We start from the raw sequence: 26825 nt of genomic DNA on the forward strand, positions 1-26825 counted from the left end.
GAAGGAACCCGACCCCCACTTTCCTTCTCGCAACTGTGAAAGGAGGAAATCGCCTCTCGTTTCCTCCTTGCCATTTTTCGATTTTTTTGTTTTTGTTTCTTTGCCGGCTGCCTGATTTTTTTCGGGGCAAGTTTGGGGTGGGGAAAATGAAAGCTTCAAGGATTTGAAAAGATTATCCAGAAGCCAGCCGGCACACCTGCGACAAGGAGCTGAACCAACCGAGGAGCTGTTTTGACTTTTGAGCGAGCTTGGCACTTGCTCTTCCCAACGAGTTGGATTGGCTTTTTTTCAGCATTGGCTTGGAGGAGGATTCTCGCTGTTGTGAGAGCACAAATAACTTGCTCTGTTCAAAGAAGTAGTCATTAAAGTTTCAATTTTAATATAAATATTTAATTTGGCACCTTTCGTTGTTTAGGCGAATTCATGGTGACAACAGGAAGTACGAACGGCGTTTTTCGGTATCTCAGGGATGACGCTCCATAGACGACGGAGGATCCTACCCGTGGTGGGTCTAGCACTTTTCGGTGTAGAGCGTTTTGCTGTAGGAAATTTCGGTGCGGACTTTTTGGTGCACAGACATTTCAGTGTACGGACTTTTTTCTGCAAAGACTTTTCGGTGTGGGACTTTTTGTTGCGCAAATATTTCGGTGCACGGACATTTTGATGCATGGAAATTCGACGCTATGGTTCGCCTCGCCGGTGTCTCTTTTCCAACGTACGCACTACACGCTTCACATTGTGTTTGCGCGTTGAGTCGACAGTGGTGGTCTCCTCTTTAAGGTTTTGGCTTTATTATTGGTACTGCGTGAAGGAAAGGCCCCGAACAGCAAGAAGCTTGAGAAGTTGTTTGTGTATTCAGAACAATTTTGAATATCTTCAAATGCGCCTCGCGTAATCGTATAGCTCCGATTGTCAATAATTTGTTAATAATAAATTGTTAATAACCTTACACGACGAAAAACAATGTAAATACCACTTGTAACTCAATAGGAAATAAAGTAGACGTATGCGGGTAGAAAAATAAGTGTAATCAAATCAAATATCGATTTGAATCAAGTAAACAAGCCGAATTTGGTGAATGCTAAATCTATTTTATTGGTATCAAATGTTTGCTCATTCTCGTACGAAAAAAAAAAACAGTGGCTGTGGATAATCTGTGGTCAACGTCTCCTTCCGTGCCGTAATGATGTCGCCGGCCGTAAATGACTGCCTTACAATCGTGTTTATACAGGGTGATTTTTTTTAACAACTAGACATTTTTCTAAAAAATACGTGAGAGTTACGCAATTGCGGTTTGTGGCTTATTTGTAGTCATCTAAAACACCAAACCATACATTTTTAGAGAGATGTAACGCACGTAAAATAGTTCACGGCGTCCTAAAAAAAAAAAAAAAAAATTTCGACGCGAATTGTGTTGCTGCAATCTTTTCGGCCGCCACGCTCCTCTCCCCTTCTACAGTGGCGTTGTCACAGCGATGCGTATGATTTGTCGCTTTGGCTTCATAGCGTTGAGCTGTGCCACGCGGAGATGGCGACATCAAATCAGAACTATATTTTCGCGCCCAAATGAGGAGGACGCCTTATCAGGAAGCCGTATATTAGTGCACGCGCGTTGGTTTGGGGGATTTCGATTATGATCAACAACTTCCCAAATACACTATGCCGTTTTCTTTCCTAACTAAAAGGTTAATTATCGAATTTTAGGCAATCAGTCGGTTTTAGTTGCGTTTTTTCTTGAACCTAATCCTCGCTTGGCCGTATAGCTCACATCCACAAACCGCAATTGCGTTAATTTTCACTGAACAATTTAGTGGCTTTCGATTATGCCCAAAAACGTTCTAAATAAACTATGTAATTTTATTTTATAATAAACAAGCTCATTGTTAAATTTTAGGCAATCAGTAGGTTTTTAGTTGCGTTTTTTCTGGAACCTAATCCTTGCCTGGCCGTATAGCTCATATCCACAAAACTCAAATGCGTTAATTTTCACGTTTTTTCCCCTAATATCTAGTAGGTAAAAAACAAAAAAGAAAAAAAAACAAAAAAAAACGTTGTATATAAAACAGAGGGCACTTCTTTTCCGATATAAATAAAGCGTGGGGCACGCGTTTTGCCATGCATCATTTTTTTTCCGCCTATAAAAACAAATCCCGGGACATTCCAAATTGAGTTTATGATGGGGCGGGCGCTTTAATTATTACTGGTCAGAAGAAAGCCACTCGAGCCGTATCACGTTGCAAACAGCTAACTCGGGTGTTTCTCAAGGAGCTCTACAACTTTCCAATTGGCGTTTCGGTTCTTAATACGTTTAAAAGGTTGGGTAATGAGTCCTAAACATTTAATTTATTAGGAATAATTAAAAATACTGCAGCTCTCGCAACACGTTCGCTAACAACATAAAGTTGGTTTCATTGGCGTAAAGTGGCTGCGCTCTAATTTCTCGTTACAGAGATTTGTAAACGTCTTTCATTTTTATGCTTGGTCTTTAAAGATTCGTGAAAAGCATACGCGACTTTATCTGTCAAGCCGCGTCCGCGGAAAGCGCGGCCTCCTCCGCAAGTTGTCCCCTCATCGAAGGCGACAATGAATAAAAGGTACGATCAAAATCTAAATGCCTGAATAAAGTGCAAGTTGAAAATAATTCTAAAAGTGTTATTTAATTTTATTTCTACCATATTCAAATTTCAACACTCGTCGCAGGCAGCATGAAAGGCAGCACTGCACTCTTGGCGCAAACGAGTGCCCGGTCAACGGTCCTACACTCAAACACGCATCACCACCCGACCTGTTTGAAAAAAATAATTTCCAGTACTTTTAATGTAAAAGGCGAATTTTCTACTGAGCATGATTTTTTGTGGGCCCAAAAGTCCTGTAGCCGAGATCGGTGGTTGACAGCTTCTGGAAGACGAGGAGCGACGGATTCATCATTTCCCGCGGAAGTACTGTTTTGACGTTGAATTCCACATAAAATTGTATTTGCACAAATTGGCGGCACGATGCCCAACTTGCTTGATTACTTTTATTTTAGAGTCGACATAACCAGGCTAACCAGGCATAATCTACAGATATTGCAGATTTTATTTTAATTGGCGCGAAAGACATGGAGGGACATAAAGAGCACAATAGAGCTCTAATTTCTACTGCATTTCTTTCTTTCTGTACTTGTGGGCAGTTAGCTCGCATGACTATAGCCTCCCTCTTTTTATACTTTGTTTCATAGATTAATTAGGAATTGTGGCGAAACCTGGCTGGGTTCGGGAACAGATCTCGCACATGCTCAAGGACACATTTTGGCATGATTTCCCGCTTGGTGATGACATTGAGCTGGCCGCTGTTCCGCTTCTTTTCTGAGCAGGCCGGCCAACGCCAAGCGCCTAAATTAGCCAAGGAGCTCCAAAACTTGGGGTAGTACACCTTCCGAACTCCTGAGTTTTCTGGAGATGGTCGCTGGCCTTCGCCTAGCCCTGACAAAGCGCCGAACAATTATGCAAGGGCTGCAGAGGCTATCTGGGCATTCCATTTCTAAATCTGCGAACGAATGGGAACATAACAGGATGAAAACTTCGTAATACCTGCTGTCTTTTAATAAATGGCATAATATGCTACTATTACTAGTAGCATTAGTTTACGCGAAGAAAACTGTGATTTTGCGGTTCAATCTCCGTGTTTCCCGCTCTCTTTGCTGATACGCCAGGTATAATTGTCTGCTGTCGACTTTTCAGTTACATTTGTTGACAGAAACTAAATGCACGTTTGACCGCGAAGAAATTTTTTCAAAATCTGAAGATACATGAAATATACCATAAACCGTTTCACTTTTTATGGACGTTTGTTTTTTGCTCTTCTTAGTTGCTTCAACGAGGCGGGCGTCACTCTAGAAAACACCTGTAGTACGAACATACATATTATGCGCCAGAAATGGTCAGACTGTGTTTATTTCGATACATGACTATATTGTCAAAATGCAACTAATTTTACATGTTTCGCTCTCTTAGTGCAATATTTTTACTTGCATTTACTCGTGATTATTATATTGAACAAAAAAAAAAACACGAAATACTGATACAATCACTCTTCAGTGTGCCGTTGTTAGAACGACCAATTTTCAACTCTCTGGGTAGAGCTCAAAGTTCAAATACAAATACCCACCTTTTTTTTCTTCTGCTGTGATGTTCAAGTTCCCTTCACTCGAGATAAATATGCGGTATTGTAGCGTATGTGGCCGCGTGCGGAAGTGTCTGAGTGTGTTTTAAAGTTAAAAAAAAAGGAAAAAAAGGAGAAAAGCGAGCCAGTCCAGCCTGCCTAACTCATATCCAGCCTGCCTAACTAATCCCTGGAGTTTGGGATTGAAGCAGAGAACTTTGAAGGGTTACAGAGATTTTGTCGGGGGGCCGGTAAGCCCATTAGCACTCCTGCGAGAAGGCCGTAAAAAGCGAGGAGGAAAATGAAGGAGGAAAGGGGAGGAGGAAAAAAAGAAAAGAGGGGGAATCTTCTGCCACGCTGAAGAAAATTTTGAGTGCCCGCCTTTAAGGTCCGTTCACACTCTTGCAACCGAATACGACCGAGAGAGACCAGACCGGTTTTTAAGCCTCTCGCGATCTCTTAGGACCAGCTCCGCTGTAGCGTATCCGGTCCTAAGAGGTCGCAAGAAGCTTAAAATCCGGTCTGGTCTCTCTCGGTCGTACTCGGTTGCAAGAGTGTGAACGGGCCTTTAATCTCATCTGCCTCGACTATCTCCCTCAGTTTTTTCCTTGTGCCGTGCCAGAATCTTGCTCTCGGAAAACAACGGCACATACTTGCAGCTTTGACAATGATCAGACAGATGACCGTCCCAATAATTTCCTACTTTAAGTTTGTGTTCCCTCATCCTATCATTAACACACCTACCGGTCTGACCTATATACTTGTTTCCGCATGATAAGGGGATCTGATATACTACTCCCTCCCGCACATTCAACGAAGGGATCCCTGTGTTTCACAGCGCAGCCAGAAGGGGCCTCACGAAAAGGATCTGTCATCCTACATAATCTACTAAGTTTGTTTGGTGCGGAAAACACTACTTTCACGTTTGATCTATTGGCCACCTGTTTCAAGCCATGCGCAGTTTTGTGAATGCGGTATCACTGCGACTTTTTGTTTATCTCTGAGAACCATTGGGCGAGGGCAATCTTCACTACGCAATCTTTTTGATACGATCTCTGCAACTGACACCACTACATTCTTCGGGAAGCCAGCTGCCAACAACCGCCTATACTGCGTGCCCAGGCCTTCTGACATCACATGGTGGCATGCTTTTTTGACGGCGTTCATTACGCACATATTGGCAATACTCCTTTTTACCAGTTTCGATTGAGCTGAATTGTACGGCAACAGGGGTTTCTGGGCTCTAGGGTGGTACAGTCTCCGGCAATATGAAAGACCCACTGGGAGCGCGTGGCCTATGCGGTGACTGGTGGGGGCGCTGCGAGCGCTCCGGGCAATTCCATTCTGCTTCGAGGGGAGGGCGTTCACTCGGGGCTCGGCACAATCTGATAAGCGCGTTTCGCTTTAGCTGAGCCCGAGTGAGCGTCCTTTCCTTGAAGCAGAATGGAATTGCCCGGAGCGCTCGCAGCGCCCCCGCCAGCCACCGCCTCGGCCACGCGCTCCCAGTGGGTCTTTCATATTGCCGGAGAGTGTACATCTAACACACATGTCTTACAGAAAAGATTAGTCCGATATCAAGGAACTGCAACTCACCATCTACCGGTAGTTCCTGGGTTAGTATGAGGGGGTGTAAGACGTTTTTAAAAACAGTAAAGAGGTCATCCACTCTCGACTGGAATTCTGCAGGCCCATGGTTGAACAGAACTAAAAAATCACCCACAAATCTAAAAACTTTGATTTCATGAAACTCGTTGCCTTCATTAAAGTGCTCAAAAAGAACTTTGTCCTGATGGGCTAAAAATATGTTACTGAGGATGGGTGCCAAACATGAGCCAATGCATACCCCTTGTTTTTGTATATAGACCCCGTCATTCCATTCCACAAACGTCGATTTAAGATAAAACGAGAGCATTTCAATGAAACTCTCTTCCGCACCAAACAAACTTAGTAGATTATGTAGGATGACAGGTCCTTTTCGTAAGGCCCCTTCTGGCTGCGCGGGGAAACACAGGGATCCCTTCGTTGAATGTGCGGAGGGAGTAGTATATCAGATCCCCTTATCATGCGGAAACAAGTATATAGGTCAGACCGGTAGGTGTGTTAATGATAGGCTGAGGGAACACAAACTTAAAGTAGGAAATTATCGAGACGGTCATCTGTCTGATCATTGTCAAAGCTGCAAGTGTGTGCCGTTGTTTTCCGAGAGCAAGATTCTGGCACGGCACAAGGAAAAAACTGTGAGGGAGATAGTCGAGGCAGATGAGATTTAGAAGGGTGGTGCAGCATGTGTCAGCGTGGCCTCGATTGATTTACTGGACAAGGAGCGTGCGTTCCTCAATGACGCGGCCTGGCATCGGGTTGGCTAGAGGTGGAGCGAAATCAGAAACTCGGAAGGTATAAAAGTGTCGTTTCATGTAATAAAATCAGTTGTTAGTAGCGCACTGTGCTGTCTGTTTCTCGACTCTTTGTCCTCGGTTTTTTGAGCGCTAAAATGTATTTCATGCTCAGCCTCGTCCTCATCCATCAGCAGCTCCGTGGACTCCTCAGTGACCTTGCTGGAGGCCGCACGGGCGTATGTCTTGACGCAGTCCCGGGCCTCGTGTCCAAAGGCGCGACACTCCGTGCACCGGGGAGCCCGGCAGTCGCGGCGAATATGCCCCGTGCGACGTCAACGGAGACACATCGGCGCCCGCCCGGGAACCACGACCAAGACGTTGCCTCCGCTGACACGGAGCTGGTGCGGGTGGCTCTCTAGCGCGACGCCCTCCTTGAGGGCCAGACGAGCAACGACGGTAGTGGAGTCGACGTCAACGAAGCAGTCGACCTTCCACTTCTCTCGGGAAATCTCCTTTACCTCCCGGAAAGGTCCGAAGGCCCGCCGTATCGAGTCCACCGGCACGTCAAAGTAAACCCAGTGGAGCTTGACGCGGAGCTCCCTCGGGTTCGGGTCGACCGGCACAGACACGTCTTCCCTTCACCTGGAGACTCCCGCTTGCAGCAGCTTCACCTTGGCCTCCGGCGTCAGCAGCCAGACGTGGCTCATCTGGTAGGCTCCCAAACCCGCCCGTCTGGCAAGACGCCCACCTGTTGCATCAGGTCCCGGAAGTCCTCGAGGCGGTAGGGTCTCCTTTCGAGGTCAGCGTAAAGGACCACGCCGACTTTCGCCGCTTCACCGGTGGGCAATGTCGGCAGCTGCAGACGATGATCCTTAAAAACGGAGGCAACGTTATCACCGCGGCCGATCACGGCCGCCGCCGCTGGCGAGGAGCGATGCATAACACGTCCGTTCGCTATCGCGTCCGGGAGTGGAATCGTGACCATGTCCGACCACACTTCCTGCTCACTGGCAGGAAGAGCATATGAGAAGCGAATAAGGAGGCGATGCGAACGGGGCCCAATAGCGCTATCGCGCTCCGCTCTCAAAGGCGAAACTTAAAGGGGAACTCCGCCGATATGTTTTTTTTTTAATATTCCTCGATTTGACTGGAAATTGGCAGATCGCATCAATAACCCTTTTTCAACTAATAATCAAAATGTTTTATAGGAATAAAAACTTTCCGTGAAGTTATTGCATTTTTAAGTGGCACCGGCCGCGAGGTTTCCAGGAGGCGACTCGCTACTGGCAACAGTGAAAAATCTCTACTTTTCCCTACCCGTATACGTTACCGGCGGGCAGGTGGACGAGCGACTCGGGCAGCCGCGAAGTGACTTTCCGGGCGCCAGCGATCAAGATTATTCTTCAACAGCTTCAAAAATGAAAGTTTCTTTGCAATGGGTGGCAATCTGCGGTCTACGGTAGAGTGCCGGCAAACAATGCCAGAAAAAGCTTATTTTTTACCCTTGTTTCTTTAGGGGGTCGGAGACTCGTCAAGCTGTTCCTTTGCAGCTTTTTTCTCCGGCCTCCCCTTCATCATTGATGAGAAATAAAAACTATTATTATTATTATTTTCGTGGGAGAAAAAAATGCCCTCCCTGGCGGCAGTGGATGCTGGCCACACCAAGGTGGTATTGCGTGAGGTGTTTGCCGAGAGAACTAGTGTCCAATAAAACATTCACACTTATGCTCGGAATACTTTATAGCCGCATGCTACGAGTGGAACAGCCTTCTTCAGCTGGAACTAAGGTAACTGGATAGTTGGAGCAGCTTCAAGAGCGGCAGTCGACATTTGGCGCGGCCACATTTGTTGTTCACAATTGCTTCAATAATCTTTTTTTATATAAACTTTATATTTGTTTTTAACACCGAATCAAGTTCGGGCTAGTCTCGGGATTCCCCTCAAGCGGCCGATCTGTTAAACACGGGAGGTGAAACGTCTAAACAAAGTTCGATTTTGAGTTTAGGCATGACTTTCCACACACTGCTATTTTTTTTCTCGTATTACAGAGGTTCATGAACCACGTGTTGAGCTCCGTTAATATACGATAGAGCCATTGCCTGGTTTGTCAAATGGTTGACATGCTATTTTCTCTCACAGAGGAGGTAGAGAAAATGCCTCTATTTTATTCTGTTGCGGAGAAATGTTATATAGGGCTGAAAGTTTTTTTTTTTTTTTTTCAAACTATGAAAATATTAATGTCGCTGAGGAGAGGGATGAAAATTTACAGCTAAAGAATAATTAAAGTTAACTACCAATTGCCGAAATAAGAATCTAAGTGCAAGTCACTAAGCTACTTAGAAAAGTGGTTAAACCATAGTAACTTGAGCATAGTAGTTAAACTACGTACAAGTCTGGACTAAACGCTTCAGTCGGATGCGCGTTCCAGCCACCATAGGTTCGCGCCCGGAGGAACTGTTCGCAGCTCTCTTCCATTATCGTCCCAGTTTGGCTCAAGGTAGTGCCATTAAGTAAGCTACGCACGCTTTAGAGTAACGACACTTGACCATATTGTGGCTTAAAATCATGGTTGCCAGTTATGTGAGGGTTTATCCAAAATCACAGGAAACGTTTTTCCGTACTCAGCAAATGCTTAAACAGTTCGCGATAGAGAAAAGCAATATTACATGAGCTTCCTAAGAGCGAATGTAATGCTGAAGAAGTCGCACTTTTGAATCATGACGATCGACAGATGCGTCTGCTCTGCGCAAGCACCAACATGGCGGCGCCCACAACAATGTCGGGAAACAGATTGCGGATACTCTAAGCGCAGCTAATTTAGTGGCTCTAGCTCGAGCTACTAAATGAGCTATGCTTCAGAGTATACCGACACTTCGACAATCTTTAGATTTGGATTTAGGGCTAACTCCTTTGTACCGGATGATCTCAGCGAGGATGGATCTAGCTTGGCTAGGGGCTATAGACTAGCCAATGCCGTTTTATTCTTCCCGTGTTCTCCTCCATAATCTTGATGCTCAAGCTCATGGTCGACATCTGATCTGAAGTTTTATCTGAAATCGCAGGATACGCTTTTGCATCCTCTGTCTGCTACAAAACGAATGAATACCGGTGTCTGAGATTCCTGGCGCACGTTGTATCTGAAGCTGAGGAAGCCGAGTTTTTGAATCGTAACAATCGTCAATTTCGGCCGCTTTGCAATAAGCACCAAAATGGTGGCGCAAACAATCGATCGAAGAATAGAGAATGCCGATGCCTCTAGACGAAGCTTATGTAGGGGCTTAAACCCTATTGAAAATTTCATCAAGATACGTAATTTGGGACACTGACTGCCAGTCAGCAGCCTTGATGGAACGTGATGGACCATCAGACGTCACCTGATGGTCCAGCAGATGACGTCTGACTGTCACTGCCAAGGGATTTTCATCAACAATGGCAGCATTTATATGAGAGTAAAGCTATACGCACTCATAAATATCGCCAAATGCCTCGATAAAACAAAATGTTCGAGAAAAAAAAAAAAAAAAAAGCAGGTCCTCCGCGGATCGAACCCGCGACCACTTGCGAACAAATAGGACACCTTAACCCCTGTGCTACGCCGCTGGTTAGAAAACTCGATTTCACCATTCATTTTATACGAGATGCTTCGGTTGCAAATGCAGTTAAGACTTCAGCATGTTATGCGAAGCACTCGTACATCACTCGCCGTACTTCAGTTCTACTCACCTGCCATGTAGAGTACTTTCGCGCCGTAGAACGATCCTTTTGTTCGCGCGCCTCCGGCCCAGTAGACCTGGTACACCCTGTCGTCTTCAACTACACCGCTAAAGTCCCTTACATCGTCGAAACTCACAACAGGCTGGGTCTTGTCGAGTAGAAATTCTACTAAAACATAAAACACTGTAGAGCCCGGGCAGGTTTGACAGGTTGGAGCAAGCGGGCAAACAAAACGAGTCGAGAGCGATCGTTCATGAGAGCTCGGCGAAGCCTCTATGGGCGAAGCGAAGTGGCGTTTTCGGCGTTTCGGCGGGCTTCTGATCAAGGTTGTGGTCGGCTGCGTGTCATATCTCTAACATCAGCGGTTTTATGGGCTCACGTCCCGAAATCGTTTTCTTGTGCATAGATTATTTTTCGTATTCATAGATTTGACGAAATAGTGGTATCCGAACGAACTTTACGTCCTTTGACCGTACGTCTGTCTGCACGTCAAAGCTTTTTGACGTACAGTCAGAGCCAATCGATGTACAATCAGAATCGCCACCAAGAGATCTTGATGGAATTTCGCGGCGGCCGACTGCCACCAGGAAACCATCAGAAAGCCGACGAGTGGAGTCTGACTGGAGTTTGACTGTCGGTCAGAGTAACTTGTTGGCCAATCAGACATGTTTGACGTACAGTCAGGCACAGTCAGCGGTCCACTAGAAAACATTGACTGCCAAACAGGGTTACATTGATGGATTTTTCCTTCGGGAAGTTAGGCGACAGACAACAAGGTCTGCTCGACGCCATGTAAATGATGCAGTTCGTCTACAACTGCCGGAGCATCGTCAACTGGCTACAAGATATACTGTTAGGGTGGCGATGCGCGTTAGTTGGCTCATACTTAGTAAAATCGAAAAAGCGCATAAAAAATGAAGACGAAGTAAAAGGGCGTACTCAAGACGATTGCTGATTTTCAACTACAATTTGAATAGAGTTCTGTAGCATTAATGGAGAAGTTATCGGGACACGTGCTGGATTGGCCATGATGGTTTTGTTTGCTGTTTATTTCAGTGTTTGTTTTTCTATTAAAACTTCAGTTGAGAGCCTGCGCTTTTGTGTGGACCCTTCTACTTCGCCTTCGTTTCTTTGTGCGCTGCGTCGATTTTACTAAGATATTAGGGTTTGTGAAGAAGCGTTTCTTATGTTGTCCGTTAACTGTATCTACAGCGATAACACCATGGCGCTTTGGCCCTCCGAAGAAACCTTATACATAGGTTATTAAGTGAAAAAAAAAAAAAAACAGTTTCTTCCCATAGAACGTTTACCTAAGGATTTTTTGCGAAATCATCTAGCAGCAATGTGAGCGAATGTAGCGTTTCTCAAAAAAGAAAAAAAAGAAAAGAAAAAGAAACGAAAGATAGGAAAATAAAATAAAATTGTATTCCATCTTATTAATTTTGTTTTGCCGGAATGAAGGCTAGTCATGTGTCAATCATGTCATTTGATGGGTTAACGAGAGTTGGGCTAATTCCACTGAAAAACGGTGCTTTTAGTCGTTAGCTTTTTTTTCAGGCAAACGTTTCTCCCATTCTTTTAATTAAAATAATTCGCCATATTGTTACGGTAGACAATTATTTCGCAGTCTTGTTAGAAACACTGATCTATGTGATCCCATCAAAGTGCCAACGCGTCGTTGGGTCCACGCTGTAGTTGAAACAAACCCTAAGGGAAAAATATTTTCAAATTACTTCTATGTTTATAGAATCAACATTGGGCGCCCGCCCCTTCCGACCAAGTGCCAACGCTCGATTTCTTTTTCTTCCACAATCTTCTCTTTACTAACTTACCTTTTTGGTCCCCTCTGTTACCCTTATATCCTCCAGAAGTAGCCTTAAAGCGGTCAGCGGTGACGTAACAACGACGTCACCGCTGACTGCGGTGACATCGTGTCAACTTTTGTATATGTACGAAACACAAACAGTGAGGCACTCCAGGTATAGCCAGATGGAGAGGCAAGAGCGGAAAATAGACACTTTATTATGCACGGACCAACGAGTTGGGGAGTATTTTGGTTACAGGGGGCGGGAACCACCGGCAGACGACACGTAGGGGGTACCCAGGGGGCGCTGTTGGCAGGTCGAAGCACGTTGAACCCGGCTCCGGCACGGTTTCGAAGCCAGGACACAACAGCGTCGTTCCGTTGATCTGGGGAGCAAATAAAAGCAAAAAGAGAAGACAACAGTAAGCCCCCTCATCGCCCCCTCTCCTCCCGAGGTCCGCCTCCCGTCGTTTCACACGGTGAGGAGGAGAGAGGAACTCCCCGTCCCCCCTTTAGGGAGTTCCACAACTGAGTTGATCTAATAACGCCGCTGACGGCTAAATATTTACAAAAGTGTGACGAATTAATGATCACTTCTTATTGTTCACTGCGAATGGTAAACGGTCTGTGGGTGTCGCCTTCTTGCTGATGGTATGCGTAGATCATATGTAGTCAGCAAGGAGGTTATAAGTACTACGAGGGGGCACGTTGCAATATTTGTGAAGCCTAGTCATAAAACATTTAAAAGGTATTGTGCCCAACGTGACCGCAGATCTCTCTGGCGATTGGTGCGCGCGGCATGTCACGTGCGAGATGGATGGTTGATTGTAGGAGGATTATTTGCTGGCTTGCGCGCGCTCCGTTCGGTAGGTTTAGTGCCACTAAATAAGCTACGCTTCAGAGTAACGACACTTGGTCATATTGTGGCTTAAAATCATGGTTGCCAGTTATCTGAAGCTTTGTCTGAAATCACAGGAAATGCTTTTCCGCCCTCCACAAATGTTTAAACCGTTCGCGACAGAGCAAAGCATTTAATATTCAATTACCTACCTAACACCGAATCTAATGCTGAGGAAGTCGCACTTTTGAATCATGACGATCGGCCGTTGCGTCTGTTCTGCATACGAGCCAAAATGGCGGCGCCCACAACAATGTCGGGGAACGGAGTGCCGATACTGTAAGCGCAGCTTATTTAGTGGTTCTAGGTAGGTTTATCAGATCGAAGCCTAGGCGAAGGCTAGCTACGGTCACGTGATGTGGTCATGTCGGGCTGATAAGTGAGGAGATTAAAGAGGAAAATGAGAAAGAGGCGAGGCGTCAAGGGAGCATGTGGAGGCTATGCGGCTGACGTCATGCCGTCTCCTATCCTTCTATTCACCTTGGTAGTCAGGCTAAGGCAGGTTGCCAGACCATAGTTCTCCAATAAAGCGTCTTCCACCCAAAGGCGGCAGGTGTGCGCGTCTAGCGTCGCCGCGTGATATTGTGGCACTGGTTATGAGATTCTGCTAGACGGGGCTGCTGCGCTGCTTAAATCCACTAATGATGGTGTTTGTTATTTTGTTTGTGCGTCTGTTCGGGGGGGAGGGGGGGGGGGTCGGCGCGACAAATGAAGTTTTGCACACGGTTCATGCGCTGCGCAAAGTAGTTCTTTCAAGATCTGATTATGGAAGAAAGAAACGATACTTTTGGAGTTTGAAACCTGTTCGTAATGATAAAAAAAAACGTAAAGCTAATCGAAGCGATCTTAATTCAACACATGAAAAATTAGTTACGTCCCACGGGGAACCGGACTTTTTGTTCACTACGGTTGTTAAGGTGAATGCGAGTGCAGGCGGTATTGGTCTGGTGCGTCTGGCAAATGTCTCCGAAGGACTGGGGATGAATTTGGTTTGCCAGCTCTGCCTCGCTAGCACCGAGATAGCTATAGCTAAGGTAACCCGAGGACAAGGCACTACACAACAACCAGAAATTCTCTATTTTTATGACACAAAACATGCATCTAAGGTATATTTTTACTATACTCCGATTTATGATTAATAAATGATGCATACTTTGAAATCATATAGGTATCCTTGCTGACTTAGCGGCGGACGTTTCTTATCCTTATATCTAGTTGCTTCTTCGGTAAGAAATCGACGGTTACTTGTCATGAGAAGGAACGAGCAATGTATTTTCGTTAGTTTTTGACCAAGATAAAGCTTTTTTTATTATTTCTGGGGAGAAGTCGTTAAATATAAGTTCATACTTGTGCCCGCTACTTGAAAAATGCAGTGAATTAAAATTAAAAATTACCGAGCCTCAAATGAAATGAATTACAGTTATAAAACTACTTTCGCCGAAAAGTAACGGATTATTTTACTCGTTACGTTACATATTACTTTCAGGTTAATTTTCCTGTACACTTATGAATATCATTTATTTATTTTTTTTCTTTTTATAAAATGTTTTACAACAGTACCTCCCATTTCTCATACGCCCGAACTTTGGTAGTCTTTGTAACAATAAAAATATTGCATTTAGGAGAAAGAATTTAGGTGCACTACGTTCACCAGTCAGCTGACGAGGCAGCGAACTCTGCAACCACACCCGCCATCCCGCTAGCTCACGGCGACCGGAAAGTATCTCTGGAATTCTGCAGACAAAGGTAGCGGTGCGCATGCTCAGTAGCAGCGTCTATCTTTTCCGCTAGGAGATACGGAGGTAAGGTACCGATCTGTGAGAGCTCCCTTTTAAAACGGGCCTGTCAAGCGTGATCGCTACGTCTCAAAGCTGTGATCTCGTGCCTGCGGCTTTGACGCATTGTCAGCTTGTTCATGGACGGGGTAGAATTGCATATGCAGTACTGAAAAATGCATGGGTTGTAGGCGTTGTATTCTTTATCTTTGTTTTTCGCATATAGTGAAATGCCTTGCACGCTTTTATAGTGGTTCTAGTGACCGGTCACACAAAAAATCGTGTTTTCGGCTATTCTCCTTTTCATGATTTTGTTGGACTTGCTATATTTATGCTGCCAATTGCCTGCTCATATTGCCCCAATTTCTGTATTATGTTTATATAAAGAAACAAGTTGTTAAGGTAATCTGTGGCGCCAATATTTTGTAGCGAAATAACTTTACAACTTACTGCCGCAAGAAAGTAACGTGTGAATTACAAAATTATTTATAAAAGTAACGGATTACTTCCCAAGTCTCGATAAGTTGTAAAATTTATTTTAAGACAAAAAATCAAGATGTAAACAAAAAAGGCGTGCACAAAGTATGACGGTATAGCCACGCTTATCGCTGAACAGGTCGATTGAACTCGACAGCTGCGAAGGGTTCTCCCAGATAAGCCTTCAGCAAACCAACACACCGAGGATCGTGCGGTGAACCCCACGAGACATTCTCTTCCACCATTTGGGCATCTTTCGCTTCTAGCTTGATTTCAGTTAAAGCATTCTAGGTTTGGATGCGAGTGCCTCTGATATATTTTAAACCTGGTCAAAGACAGGGTGCGGGCGAACTCGTGAAAGGTAGAACGGGGTTCAATCCAGGAATGGGCGGACAGGGGTGTGTGTGTGTGTGGGGGGGGGGGGGGGGAGGGGGGGGCGAAAACACACAAAAAAAATCTTTGTATTTGTGGTTCTCCCCTTTGTCCCCTGGGTTTGAATATCTATCCCGAGCAGGTTGCTCCCCAATTTTCATTCTGTTGTGCGGACATCGGCAAAGCTTATCCTCACAAGTCGGTATGACCCCAGGCAAGATGAAACGGAATTCGACCGCTGAGTTGTTTTGGTCTGGCAGCGTTTCCGCCGATCACCGGACTCCAAACTAAGCCTGAAAAATAAACCTTTTAAAAGATCCCAGGAGACCTCGCTCGAGGTTATCCCCCATTGCAACGCGCGGCGCGAAGGACTTTGGGTCCGTTCCGATACACGCTTGAGCCGACTCCGACGCCTCGTATATCCCCGAAGTGGCAGGATTCATTGTATTCTATCGGTGTGAGTTAAAAACACGAAGAAAACAAAAGGAACCCAAAACAAGGTAGACACGCACTATGTTCTGCCATCGCCCTCAGTCTTTTGCGTTCTAAAATTCCAAGATGATAAGCAACCATGAACTTCCTCTTCTCTTCACAGTAGACCTCCTCACGCGCTGTACATAGAATTTTCGTATCGGGTTGACACGTGGTGGGGGGCCGCATATTTCTGGAGTGTTCGGTTTAGGTTCTAAGAAATCTCGCAAATAAAGGTAGAAAAAAAAAAAGAAGAAAACATATGGGGCATAACAAACATTGCTGTTAGTGGTACACTCCCTCACGTCTCCGTCTTGGCTATGCCCACGAATTCCGAGAAGGAAGGCCGTTGGTTAAGTTTCTCGAAATCACTGTCAGCACCCGGCTGCTAAGTACATCGAAGTGACTGCATACATTTTTTCAACGTTTATGTTTCTAAACAAAGCCATAACAAATGCTTACAACCGCAGCAGCTTTAATCTCCAAGTGATTGCTTCAATAAACAAATTGCTGCTGTGGCAATTCAGTATGTCCACGAACGCGTTAAAAAGAGAGGAATCATGAACGACAGAAAACTTTAGAAGGCGGCTAATGCTTCAAAAAACAACGCATCAAGAACAAAGGGAATGCAACGTAAAACTATGGAGCTCAAGTAACTTTCTTTTTGAAGCTCAGCAACAAGTAACGTAATTAGAAACATGTTAGGGGATTACTGCGTGACTCTATTTGGTTACGTTTTTAGTAACGCGTACATGCTTGCTTAGTGAATAATTACGACAACTAAGGTGTACACACTAAAAGTACACCGCTAATACACCATTAATAAACTGAAATATACTATAGGCATTGCTTCGGAACTTATGCCATGTGCGCACGGCACGGAATTAATGCCGTGTGCGTTGCCGTGTGCGCATGGCAACGCACACGGCTGCCACGCGAAGGAACAGGGTTCCCTGCTGAACCAGTGTGTGTTTTCTTGTATTCTATAATTTTTTGGTAAGTTCCAGCTTATTCTCGACTGTCATCGTGACTTCTGGTCCGAAACATTCTTGAACTAACCGCGTGTAGAAAAGCAGCAGTAACGGGCTGCTTATGAATTGACGCCCTTCCATCGCCGACGGAAGATGCGTGGCACTTTTCCCTTTAGTTTGTAGGCGCAAGTTCGCCTAATATCGAACGTTCATTTTTAAATCCGCACTCAGATGCCATTTTTATTCGTGACATTACCTAAAAAGTACCAAAATTAGTAATTGCCTTTTCCCAAGGGTTCTTGGGAAAAGTCAATGACATGGAGTCATTGAATACTTTCTATAGTTCTCACCTTACGATGAATTGCAGCCAAAGCGACAGACTGTCAGGTCAAATCACGAGCCGATTATAAACATGGTATATTGCTCCACATGTGCACAACAATTCGCTCTTCTGAGAGAGAGTCCGCGCAATATTATGCATCTCAGAGCGATACAACACGTGGTTTCCAGCTTAGTCCTGATTGAACTACGTGGCACCTCGCCTTGGCTGCAGTTCATTGTAGGGTGAGAGGTATAGATGAGAGCGAACACAAAAAAACAAGGTTGCTATTTTATCTCGCCGCTAACCCTTCTGACTGACCAAATGTTCAAGAACAGCAACAAAGTGAGAGGGTTATCAACTCCAAATTTCTTAATCTGGATGTTGTAATAGAGGAGAAGACTTATAGATAACTAGTATACGTCGTTTCACCTTAAGTGCAAAGGCAGCCTATGGTAGGAGCTGATGGGCTCAATCAAATAGCGTCAAAGCGCACCATCGCTGTGTTCATCATGTTTCTGTACGTGTTTTGTCATCAGTGAACCATTCGTAAACAGAAAAGGCCTGGTGACTTGTGATTTTGACGCTGCTTGATTATTCCCATGAGCTCTAAACGTCATCCGCGTTTAAACTTAAGCTGAAGCGAAGTATGCACCAACACAGTGTTTACAAAAAAGCGTGTGGGCATTGCGCGTGCGAAAAAACCAAAGTCGGGAGGAGTGAAGCGACTGCGCATGCGCAGAACCTAGAGATGCGCCATAGCAGTGACGTGACGTCAGTGAGTTGAGTTGGTATTAATACGCGACTAGGCTGTCAGAAGGGGACTGGCTCGAAGTGCGGCGAGCCGCACCGGACCGCTCAGCGGGCCGTGGCAGTAAAATGTGCTTAATGCCTGTATACTCTAGCATATGGAGTGCCACCCAGCTCGACAAATGAGCAGACGAATGATCTGCACGCTGATTAGGTGAAACGTACACTGGCGGACACTATGAGCCGAATCATCAGATCCGGCCCTTTCCTGCGTTTATGGTCTTCACAAGCTCTTTTTTCTCTTAATTTGTAAAAACGTTCGAAGTATGGAACGTCTTTTTTGCATTCCATTCCTAGTTCGGGCAACAGCCGCCTCTAAAAGTGGCGCACATAAAAGAAAAAAAGAAGGGGTGTAGTGTTAACACCGTTAACCGACGCTACCAACTTTCACGAGCGGCTTGATAACCGAGTTATGAAACTTATTAAAATAGCTAAAGTAAGTGTGACTGAAGGCAAACAAAGTATTCGGGGTTTTCTTGGCCGTACTGCAAAACCCCTGAGTTTGTTTTCTGTAGTCTTTAACACGTACTTTAGCTGCTTAATATGTTACATCGCGCTGTCATCAAGCCTCCTGTAAAAGTGGGGGCCGTCAGTTTAACGTCAGTGCGTTGTACATCGAAGTAAAGTCTTGGCATGTCTTATATGTGACAAGGGCTGCAAGGGCTACACTCTTTTTCTTTTTTTTTTAAAGTGCTGGTATACGCCAGGAAAGTACAAAGGGCTGATTCAGCTCATATTGCCCACGATTGTACGTTCATCACTAGAAAAACACCCGAAAGCAGTGACATATATGATGTGGAAATACGATCTAGGGAAGCAGCGATCCGGCCATGGTAGCATAAAGGCCGCACGGGGACCCTGCTACTTTAAGTGGTGAAAAATGAGGTTGGAATGAATTGCCACGTTTCCTGTTGTCGCGAAGTTATAGGCGGTGTCATATAACCTAGCATGCCCGAGGCACCGGAAGTGGAATTTTATCCCTTTCCGTTAGCCGCAAACTTGACCAGCTAACACTGCCGCTGACTCTACCTTTTAGCGTGTTTTGTCTCTCACACTGTGCAAGCACAATCTTGATATGTTAATTAGGCGCTGTAACAATGCACCCTGACAAAGCAAAGTTTCCGCTTTTGGAGCGTGGGAGGCTCGACTGGTTAAGATTTCGTATGAGTTATGCCTAATCGAAATCATACCAATGAAATTAATCATGCTCATGGAAACTGGGTTCTCACAACATTCGGAAGCCATTTTCATTTTGCTAAAGGTTCCTTTGTACAAAGCGTAAAAAACAAAACAAAGGCATATGCGGAGAAGGTACCTTAGTACAAACAAGTTGAGTCGGTATAATATTCGCGAGATTGCATTGAAGTTATATTTTGAACGTAGCTTTGCACTGATTCACTGGCTTGCATCCAGAAAGTCTCGATTTTACTGCATTCCCGCCTAGAAAAGAGGGTGCGGCTCAGCAATAAACGAGCATTGCTTGTGAGAGAGGGAAACTCACAGTGCATCCACTGAGGGCTCAGGCCGCTGTGTGGGGGTCAGGGCAGGACATTTTGTACAGAAGCCATCTTGCGGTGATGGCTGAGGTGTGGCAGGACAGACGTTGAAACGAGGAACCAAGGGAAACGTGCGCGGGTGGAGATACTCTGGGAGCGTCGGCAAGCCGGGTGAACGAGATGTCGGAGAACATGGAGCGAGCCGTCGGCGATTGCCGCTCCTCAGTTCGCTGTCGACTGGCCGACCCTCGCCATGTTTGCTGTTGTGGCTCGGCCGCTGCTTGGTGCCGACTTGGTCTTCGTGTTGTCGACCGACCTGCAAAGAAAAACAAAAACGAGCACGAGTTTTGATTGGTTGGAAGTTAATTAAAACTTTTTAGTTAGAAACATGTGGCTCCAGTCAAATGTTTGAAAGTGCGTGGGGCCACCTTTTTGGAAAAAACGCAACTTAGTCTCAGCCCGAGTCCCCGCTTAAAGGGCCATCAGTCTAAGCTGCAACAGTATGCGTCGCGCCGGTTAAGCCACTTCCACGAAACGTAATCGACGCAGTCATAGTCCGAACTTGGTTTCAGTACCTACAACGTAGTAAGCAGAACCTTGAGAAGGAGAATGGCAAAACTAAGAAAATAGAAATCTCTGGTAGATCATCCCGATACCTGCGATGACGATACCCGATGGCGATACGATGCATGCGCAAAGGCGTCGGCGGAGTATCGGGTATTGTTATGGGGGTTATCAAACCGATCTACTAGAACTCTCGTAAAGGAAAAATCCGGACGTGGAAGGGCCGCTTTGCGACATCCTGTCCACGAAGGAAGTGGAAGGAAGGAGCACCCTGCGAAAGGTGTTTAAGGAAAGGTCATTCTGTGACACATGTGTCCGGTCCAAGAGCTCAAAAATGTTCTTTTTGGGGAGTTCAGTGTCCTTTCAAGATGGCGTCATGTGTCTCCACTGTATACGAGAATGTTGACCAGGGCAGTACGATTGCTACTTGGGGACATCCCCATGCACCAGACAATGGTGATAACACGACGCTGGTACAGTGACCATCCAGACAAAAAAGGCTAAGGTTGAAAACTGAACATATGGAGTACCTTAGGGTAGGGGTCAGTCGTGTATCTAGGCCAACGCTGTTTAAAACAAGCCCTCGTTTGGCCACAGCAGGTGTGGTCCACGGGCACTGCGCTTGCCCAGAAACCAGACTTGCGGGAGGTGTGAGTATGCTCTGTACCAACAGCAGTGTCACCACAGCGGTGTGACGTCACAGCACTATGTTGGTCTATAAACAGCGGTTCTAGGGATGAGCATGCGCACGCGCGACCCGTGAACGTACCTTCGCCTTCTGCCTGGCGAGTCCCTGGACTTCCAGAACTTGTTCTCTTCGACAGCGTCCAGGATGTCCTTGTAATCGCATCCGCGGTTCAGGCCGGCGTCGATGTGGCACGAGCGTTTACTGAAAATTGTGAGGAAAGTTGCATCTTAGCCGTGATTGCTGTTGTAGGTAGAAAGCACGAACAGAAATTGTGTTTTATAACAGAGGACAATAAGGGTTGATCATTAAGATTCACGTAGGGTTAGTGAGAGGAATGTGGCATAAATGTTTTTTTTTTAATCAAAGAGCAGTTGGCGATGGGACAATCGTCAACATCGTACTAACTGGCACGCAGTGTAGTAAAAAAAATGGGAAAAAAATGTTGGTGATGAGGCACTTCAAAACCAATTCTCCATAACGTGTTGTTTCTTTTCCTCTAACACAATCTTATTTGATGTTATTCAGAAACCACCACCAGCATCCCAACTGACAAGTGAAATGTCAAGACAAGGCCACGCTAAGATCTCATGTGTAGTTTGCTTGATAAGAAAAAAAAAACACAAAGGTTTTACAAAAAAGAAAATAATTTCACAATCTAGGTTATAGCAACAACCACCACCTTCACTTCTACCGGATCCACCACCGTAAAAACTAACTGAACCACCACCATGACCATCACCGTAACCCCCATGCACCACCACCAGCAGGACAATAACGCCAAGACTTACGTAGCGCCGTGGGCTCTTGGAGCTGCAGCTCTACTATACTTTGTTTAACCTTATCGATACTGCAGGGGACGCTAAGAGCGGTCGGAGTTAAGCCTTCACCGCGTAAGTGTCACGTGACCTTCCGGAGTGGTGCAGCGACGTCCTGGGCGCGAAGTCACGTGGTACGCTCAATGCACAGGACTGGCTGGGATGGCTCGCATGTCCGCGACGGTTCAATGTAAGGTGAAACAGATTATAGCAGATGGGAGCATCCAGGTCAGAGAGAGGGTGAAGAAACCTTCAATTTGTCTTTTGTCACTGGTACGGCCAGTGTTTGTCAGATTCGTGTTATGCTTTGCAGAAAAGAGACGCAAGCACAGCGATCATTATCTGGAAACTTGCCTCAAAGCTTTTTCGCATGACTCATCAGTGTACTAAGAATTTTGAAATTGTTCTTTGGGTATCTAAACATATTCAAAAATGTAATCGACGTGGTTTTTTTTTTTAGTTTAAAGTTTTAGAGTTTTGGAACGAGCCAATAATTTTTTCGAACTTCGTGTTAATATCTAAAGAAGAAAGAGAAAAACTATCCATTTCCTAAAACAGGGACTTCTTGAACATTTTACTAAAATATTTCAGCTTAAAATTTACGTGCGCTTAAAAAGCAACACCTTTAGAAAACTAAATAACTTTTTTTTCAGATGCAAAAAAACGGATTACATTTTTAATAATAATATTGATTTGCGAATCAATATAATGATTTAAGTTTAGCTTATGATTTAGAGATACGAGAAAGGAATCGACTCCTTGCTTGTTTGCGACTTTACAATTTTGCTGAAAAAAATTAGAATTGAACGCTCTTCTTTTCTGGTTAGGGCCTAGTCTCACTCGGCCAGGACAACTAACGCTGTTTTAAAGCAAAAATGCAGACCGAAACATTGAGCTACTTTTGCAGTCCCCTTTCTTAGCCCTTACTTCGTAGTTGAGCGCAATGATCTCTTCACAAAATTTGAAGTTTAATCCAGGAGCCGAAGTTTCCCTGTGTTCATGCCTTCATTATAAAGAACGTTGCTTGCCGAGACATCCATCACACATTTGATGCAAACTTGGTTCGCAAGATTAGAAGAAGTGACGCACGCCAAATGTGTAAAAAAAAAAAAAAATTAGCCTCGTCCTCGATAGAGGCCGAGTTTGATGAATCGTGCCATCATATTGCCGACTCCAGCTTTATTAAAGCTAATGAGCAGCTAAATGCCGTGGTCGCACTGCTAGCACATTATACGAAAGACAGCCTGCAGACAGTGCCTGGGCCGTGTCTCTGCCTCGTACCACCATCCTCCCAAGCAGCACGGATTTTGGCCAAGCAATGGCCAATGGCTGGTGATGGTCTTTTGGCCAGTGGCCAAAGAGTTACCATTCATTGGTCAATACTTGGGCGATGGCTGATGGCCACTGGCCATTGGGCAATGGCCAAAGAAAGGTCAGTCATCGGCCAGTTTCTGAGACTGTCTGGCCACTGGCCAAAAGACCATTTCCAGCCATTGGCCAATGATTGGCCAACTATGTGCTGCTTGGGCTGTCACGCTGGTCTTGCAAAAAGCTGCCTGCAGACATCTTGGAAGCATATACATACGATTGTATGCATAAAGACACGCTTCAAAGAGGCTCGCGGTGTGTCAGCGTACATTCCTGTCATGTTTTCTGCAGCGAACATTGTGTCTTTTGTTCATGATGTACGCAAGACCAGTGCGACTGCGGCTTATGGAAAGCGGCTTTCTCGTAGAGGTTGCCGACGGCCTCGCGTTGAACCCAGAAAGGGAAAGATCCAACGAAGGCGCAGTTTTCTCTCGCAAGAAAAAAACGGGAAGTTGACGCGCATCACTTGCACTCGCAAACTGAAAACGTTTTTACTCATACTATTGACGTTCCAGTCGTTTTCGTGATACGTCCTTCGGTATTCTCATCGGCTAATGCCTCAATACCATTGACTGCGATGCGCCAGTAAGGTGCTCGGGACGTTAGACGCCTTGCGTTTCTTTGTTACCAGTGACTCTGACATCTTACCGCGAACAAATAGCGAAACGAACAAGGGTGACGCGTCTAACGAGAAAACATGGCATATCCTACAAATACGTACGATGTGCCACGTCTGCAGTTGCCAAGTACCAACAACATTGTGAAGGGGCGCCTATACATATTGCACAAATGGGTACGATGTATGAATGACGGCGCGCGTGAGCACGCACTATCAACGAGTGGTCCCAATGCGGCCATTGAGCCATTCACTGGGATACGAGCCATTTTGTAACTGAATGAGATCGAACGAAACTGCTCATTCGATATAAAAGGCAGAACAGAATGAGATAGTTTTGAGGCTTCCTCCATCAAGGCGCAGGGTGACGAGAACTGCACCAGTTTTCGACACACTGCGCCATTCCGCTTTTCACAATAGAAATTCGCTTTTATTTCGCCAGAATTATAAAACGTATTGGGCGCGTGTAGTTTGTTTTTGTTTTTCAAAATAAAATTTACTCGATAGTGTGGTAGATTTGTACCTCATTGGTGATGTGCTTCGGTGCTTTAATGTTATTGCAATTTACAAACTTTCCTTCCTACCCGTCTTATTTTCAAACTTTTGTTTAATGTATCTTCAATCTCTTTACATATCTTTAAGAATTATCATGGCGTTTAGGGAGAAATAATATCTATAATATAAAGTAGTTACTGGTTGCGACAATAGATAAATGACGCGTGGCAGTGCACCGTCCTCTCTTTCTGGATCTCGGCATCCACGTTTATATGTCGAAGCTTTTGGCAGCTGCGTCCGGTAAGCACCTCTTAGGAAACAGCCCGAAGTCCTGGAGATTCTACGTCACCCAACGAAGGAAAGGGGCAGAACACAGATTCGAGCCGAATTCTGCCTCAGCGTTCAGCTGGGGCCGTGTTCGGTCAATGAGAACACGAGTGCCAGCTGAATGTTGACGCGGTGCTCACCTCCAAACTGTGTTCCTCACTGGCCTCCGGTACATGACGTAGAATATCCAGCCGCACGACTACCTTGTCGCGTCTTTGACTGGTGCGTTTAGAGCCCCATACCTTAACGCATTGAAAGTAGGAAAGTTGTACCGAAAGACACAAAAGTTCAGTCGCAGGAGCTACCGTGCCATGCTGTCAGATCTCGGAATCCTGGTGGTTGGTTGTAGATTTTCCGGCAAAAGAGTACGAGCGAAAGCAGGTGTACGCTGTCACCGCGGCGTCTTAACTCGTGGCTTCTGAAGTTTCCGTGAACTCTAAAGCTGAAGAGGGCCCTACGGCGGAACGAACGCCTGCCATATATCTATTTTTTACTGCTGTGTCACTGGCAAGATCGCGGCAGACCAAATCATGCTAGAAATGTGACGTCATGAGGTGCGACTCAAGGGACCGCAACAGAGAACGCGGGAAACAAACCAGTCGGAGACGCGTTCGAGACACTGTCAGTCAGCGTTGATGCGTTGTCACTTTGGACGCTTCACAAGGTTTGGGGGCAACATATAGACGCCTTGTTCTTCTATTAGCGGCTTGTGTGACCAAAACCGTCGCTGTGGCCGGCATTTGCAGTTGGCCATACCACACCTTTCTTTATATCAATGATACATGCCCTATCGACGGTTCACGCTTAGGAAAATCCTACCAATCACGGCGAGACACATCCTGCTCTTGACGTCTCGAACGGAGGCCGTAACAGGGCGCCACCGAAACATCTTGGCGCTGTCACAGCCCATGAGTCACGTGGCCCTATTATGTTCACACGTTTTGCTTTTGTTCTGCGTTCGTATCGGCTGATGGCAGAACCTCACGGTCTGAGCAGCAATGACAAAATGCTTGGCACTTTCCACACCCTACGTTTCTCAAACTGTCACTGACTAGGCAAGCGACGCAAGAGTCTGATGGGCCCAGTCATTCGGCATCATAAGCGCGACGTCACGGTGCTTGTCACCTTTCGGTCGTATGTCATCACCCGCAAATACCATTCAGAAACAGTCATATGCCGTGACTTGGTGTTCCCGGTCTGCCCGTTTGTGTTTCTGTCTCCTCTGTGGCCACCGACGAGGTGAGGACGGCAGGAAAGAGCTTCAGTTGTCCCTCTCGCAGCGCTGTCTTCGAGGCTCTGTTATGCTCCGACGTTGAGTTCAGCGAACGCAGCGTATCCGTAAAGCAAGTCGTCTGCTTCTTGCTCAGGGGTTTCTGTGACGTAAGAGCGACGCCGAGCTCTGATTGGCTTTGACTGAAAGGAGAGCGAGTATACCTCTAGGCTAGATGCCCCGAGGTGTACCCACTATTTCTTTAGATTAGCCAATAGAAGCTCGGCGTTTTGACATGAACGCCACCCTTGTGCAAAAAGCAGACGAACTTGCGCTTCGCATAGTGCAGAACGTGCGCCTTTCGTTGGCCAGAAATTGGGAACACAATATTTGCAACCAATTTGTATCTGTGTGCGCTGCGCTGCGCCACGTTTGTTACGCTCAACGTCGGAGTGTAACATAGCCTTGATATCTTCGGAAGTGCTTCGGCGTTCTGTGCATCTCGAGCGCAAGCGCACAGCCAAAGCACGGCGGTAGGCATGGAGTGTGTGCTGAAGGCCGAACGTTCAAAATATGCTACTTTCGGCCGTTCTCAGCCCATCAGTTACTATAGTATTTGACCTTGCTCCGACGTATGGCGAAACGCAGTGTTTAATAGGTGCATTACCCGGTCTGAGCGATTCCTCCATCAGCCGTGAAGCTGAAAGGGCACCTCAAGCACTGTGACCTGGCTGTTAAGAGATGCCTTCCGTGTTTACATGGTAGCAGCCTTTATTGGAATGTGCAGTAGTGATAGGGGGGGGGGGGTTTGCGCAATAGTAATTATCCTTTAAACAGCATAGGCCGTAAAACAAGGAGAAAAGGAGAGGGACGCAACACGAAACTCTAACTTTAACTGACAGCTGTTGTATAAGTCGACTGTGAGTTACATACCCAATAAGAAATTTGAATTCCTACGCGAGTAACCTGATGGAGTTTATAAATATTCTCGCTTATTTCAGTATATATTCAATTGAAAATATAGCCCTTCGTGTTGTGCTTCTTTTTTTGTCCCTCTTTTACGGCGCATATTGTTTAAATAATCAAGCACCAACTATTTTATCTTTCCAGTTTAAAGCAAAATGTCTTCCCTCTTCGTAAGTTCGCAGGCCTTTTA

At 45.6% G+C, this 26825-nt stretch overlaps 1 protein-coding gene across 2 annotated transcripts in view; it reads right to left on the reverse strand.

Annotated features, from left to right (window-relative positions):
* Window positions 1-12178: 12178 nt before the first annotated feature.
* The window catches only part of LOC8042751, a 127490-nt gene continuing 112843 nt past the window's right edge, over window positions 12179-26825 (reverse strand). For both annotated transcript variants that reach the window (XM_029979514.2, XM_002415748.3), the window contains exons 4-6: window positions 20920-21039; window positions 19592-19902; window positions 12179-12383 (exon numbers count right to left, since the gene is read on the reverse strand). In XM_029979514.2, coding sequence (XP_029835374.2) covers window positions 19809-19902; window positions 20920-21039 — 214 coding nt within the window. In that variant the 3' untranslated portion in view covers window positions 12179-12383; window positions 19592-19808. The remainder of the gene's footprint in view (window positions 12384-19591; window positions 19903-20919; window positions 21040-26825) is intronic.

Source organism: Ixodes scapularis, unplaced genomic scaffold, assembly GCF_016920785.2.
Source record: "Ixodes scapularis isolate PalLabHiFi unplaced genomic scaffold, ASM1692078v2 PGA_scaffold7__128_contigs__length_106722199, whole genome shotgun sequence".
In the NCBI taxonomy this organism is placed as follows: Eukaryota; Metazoa; Arthropoda; class Arachnida; order Ixodida; family Ixodidae; genus Ixodes; species Ixodes scapularis.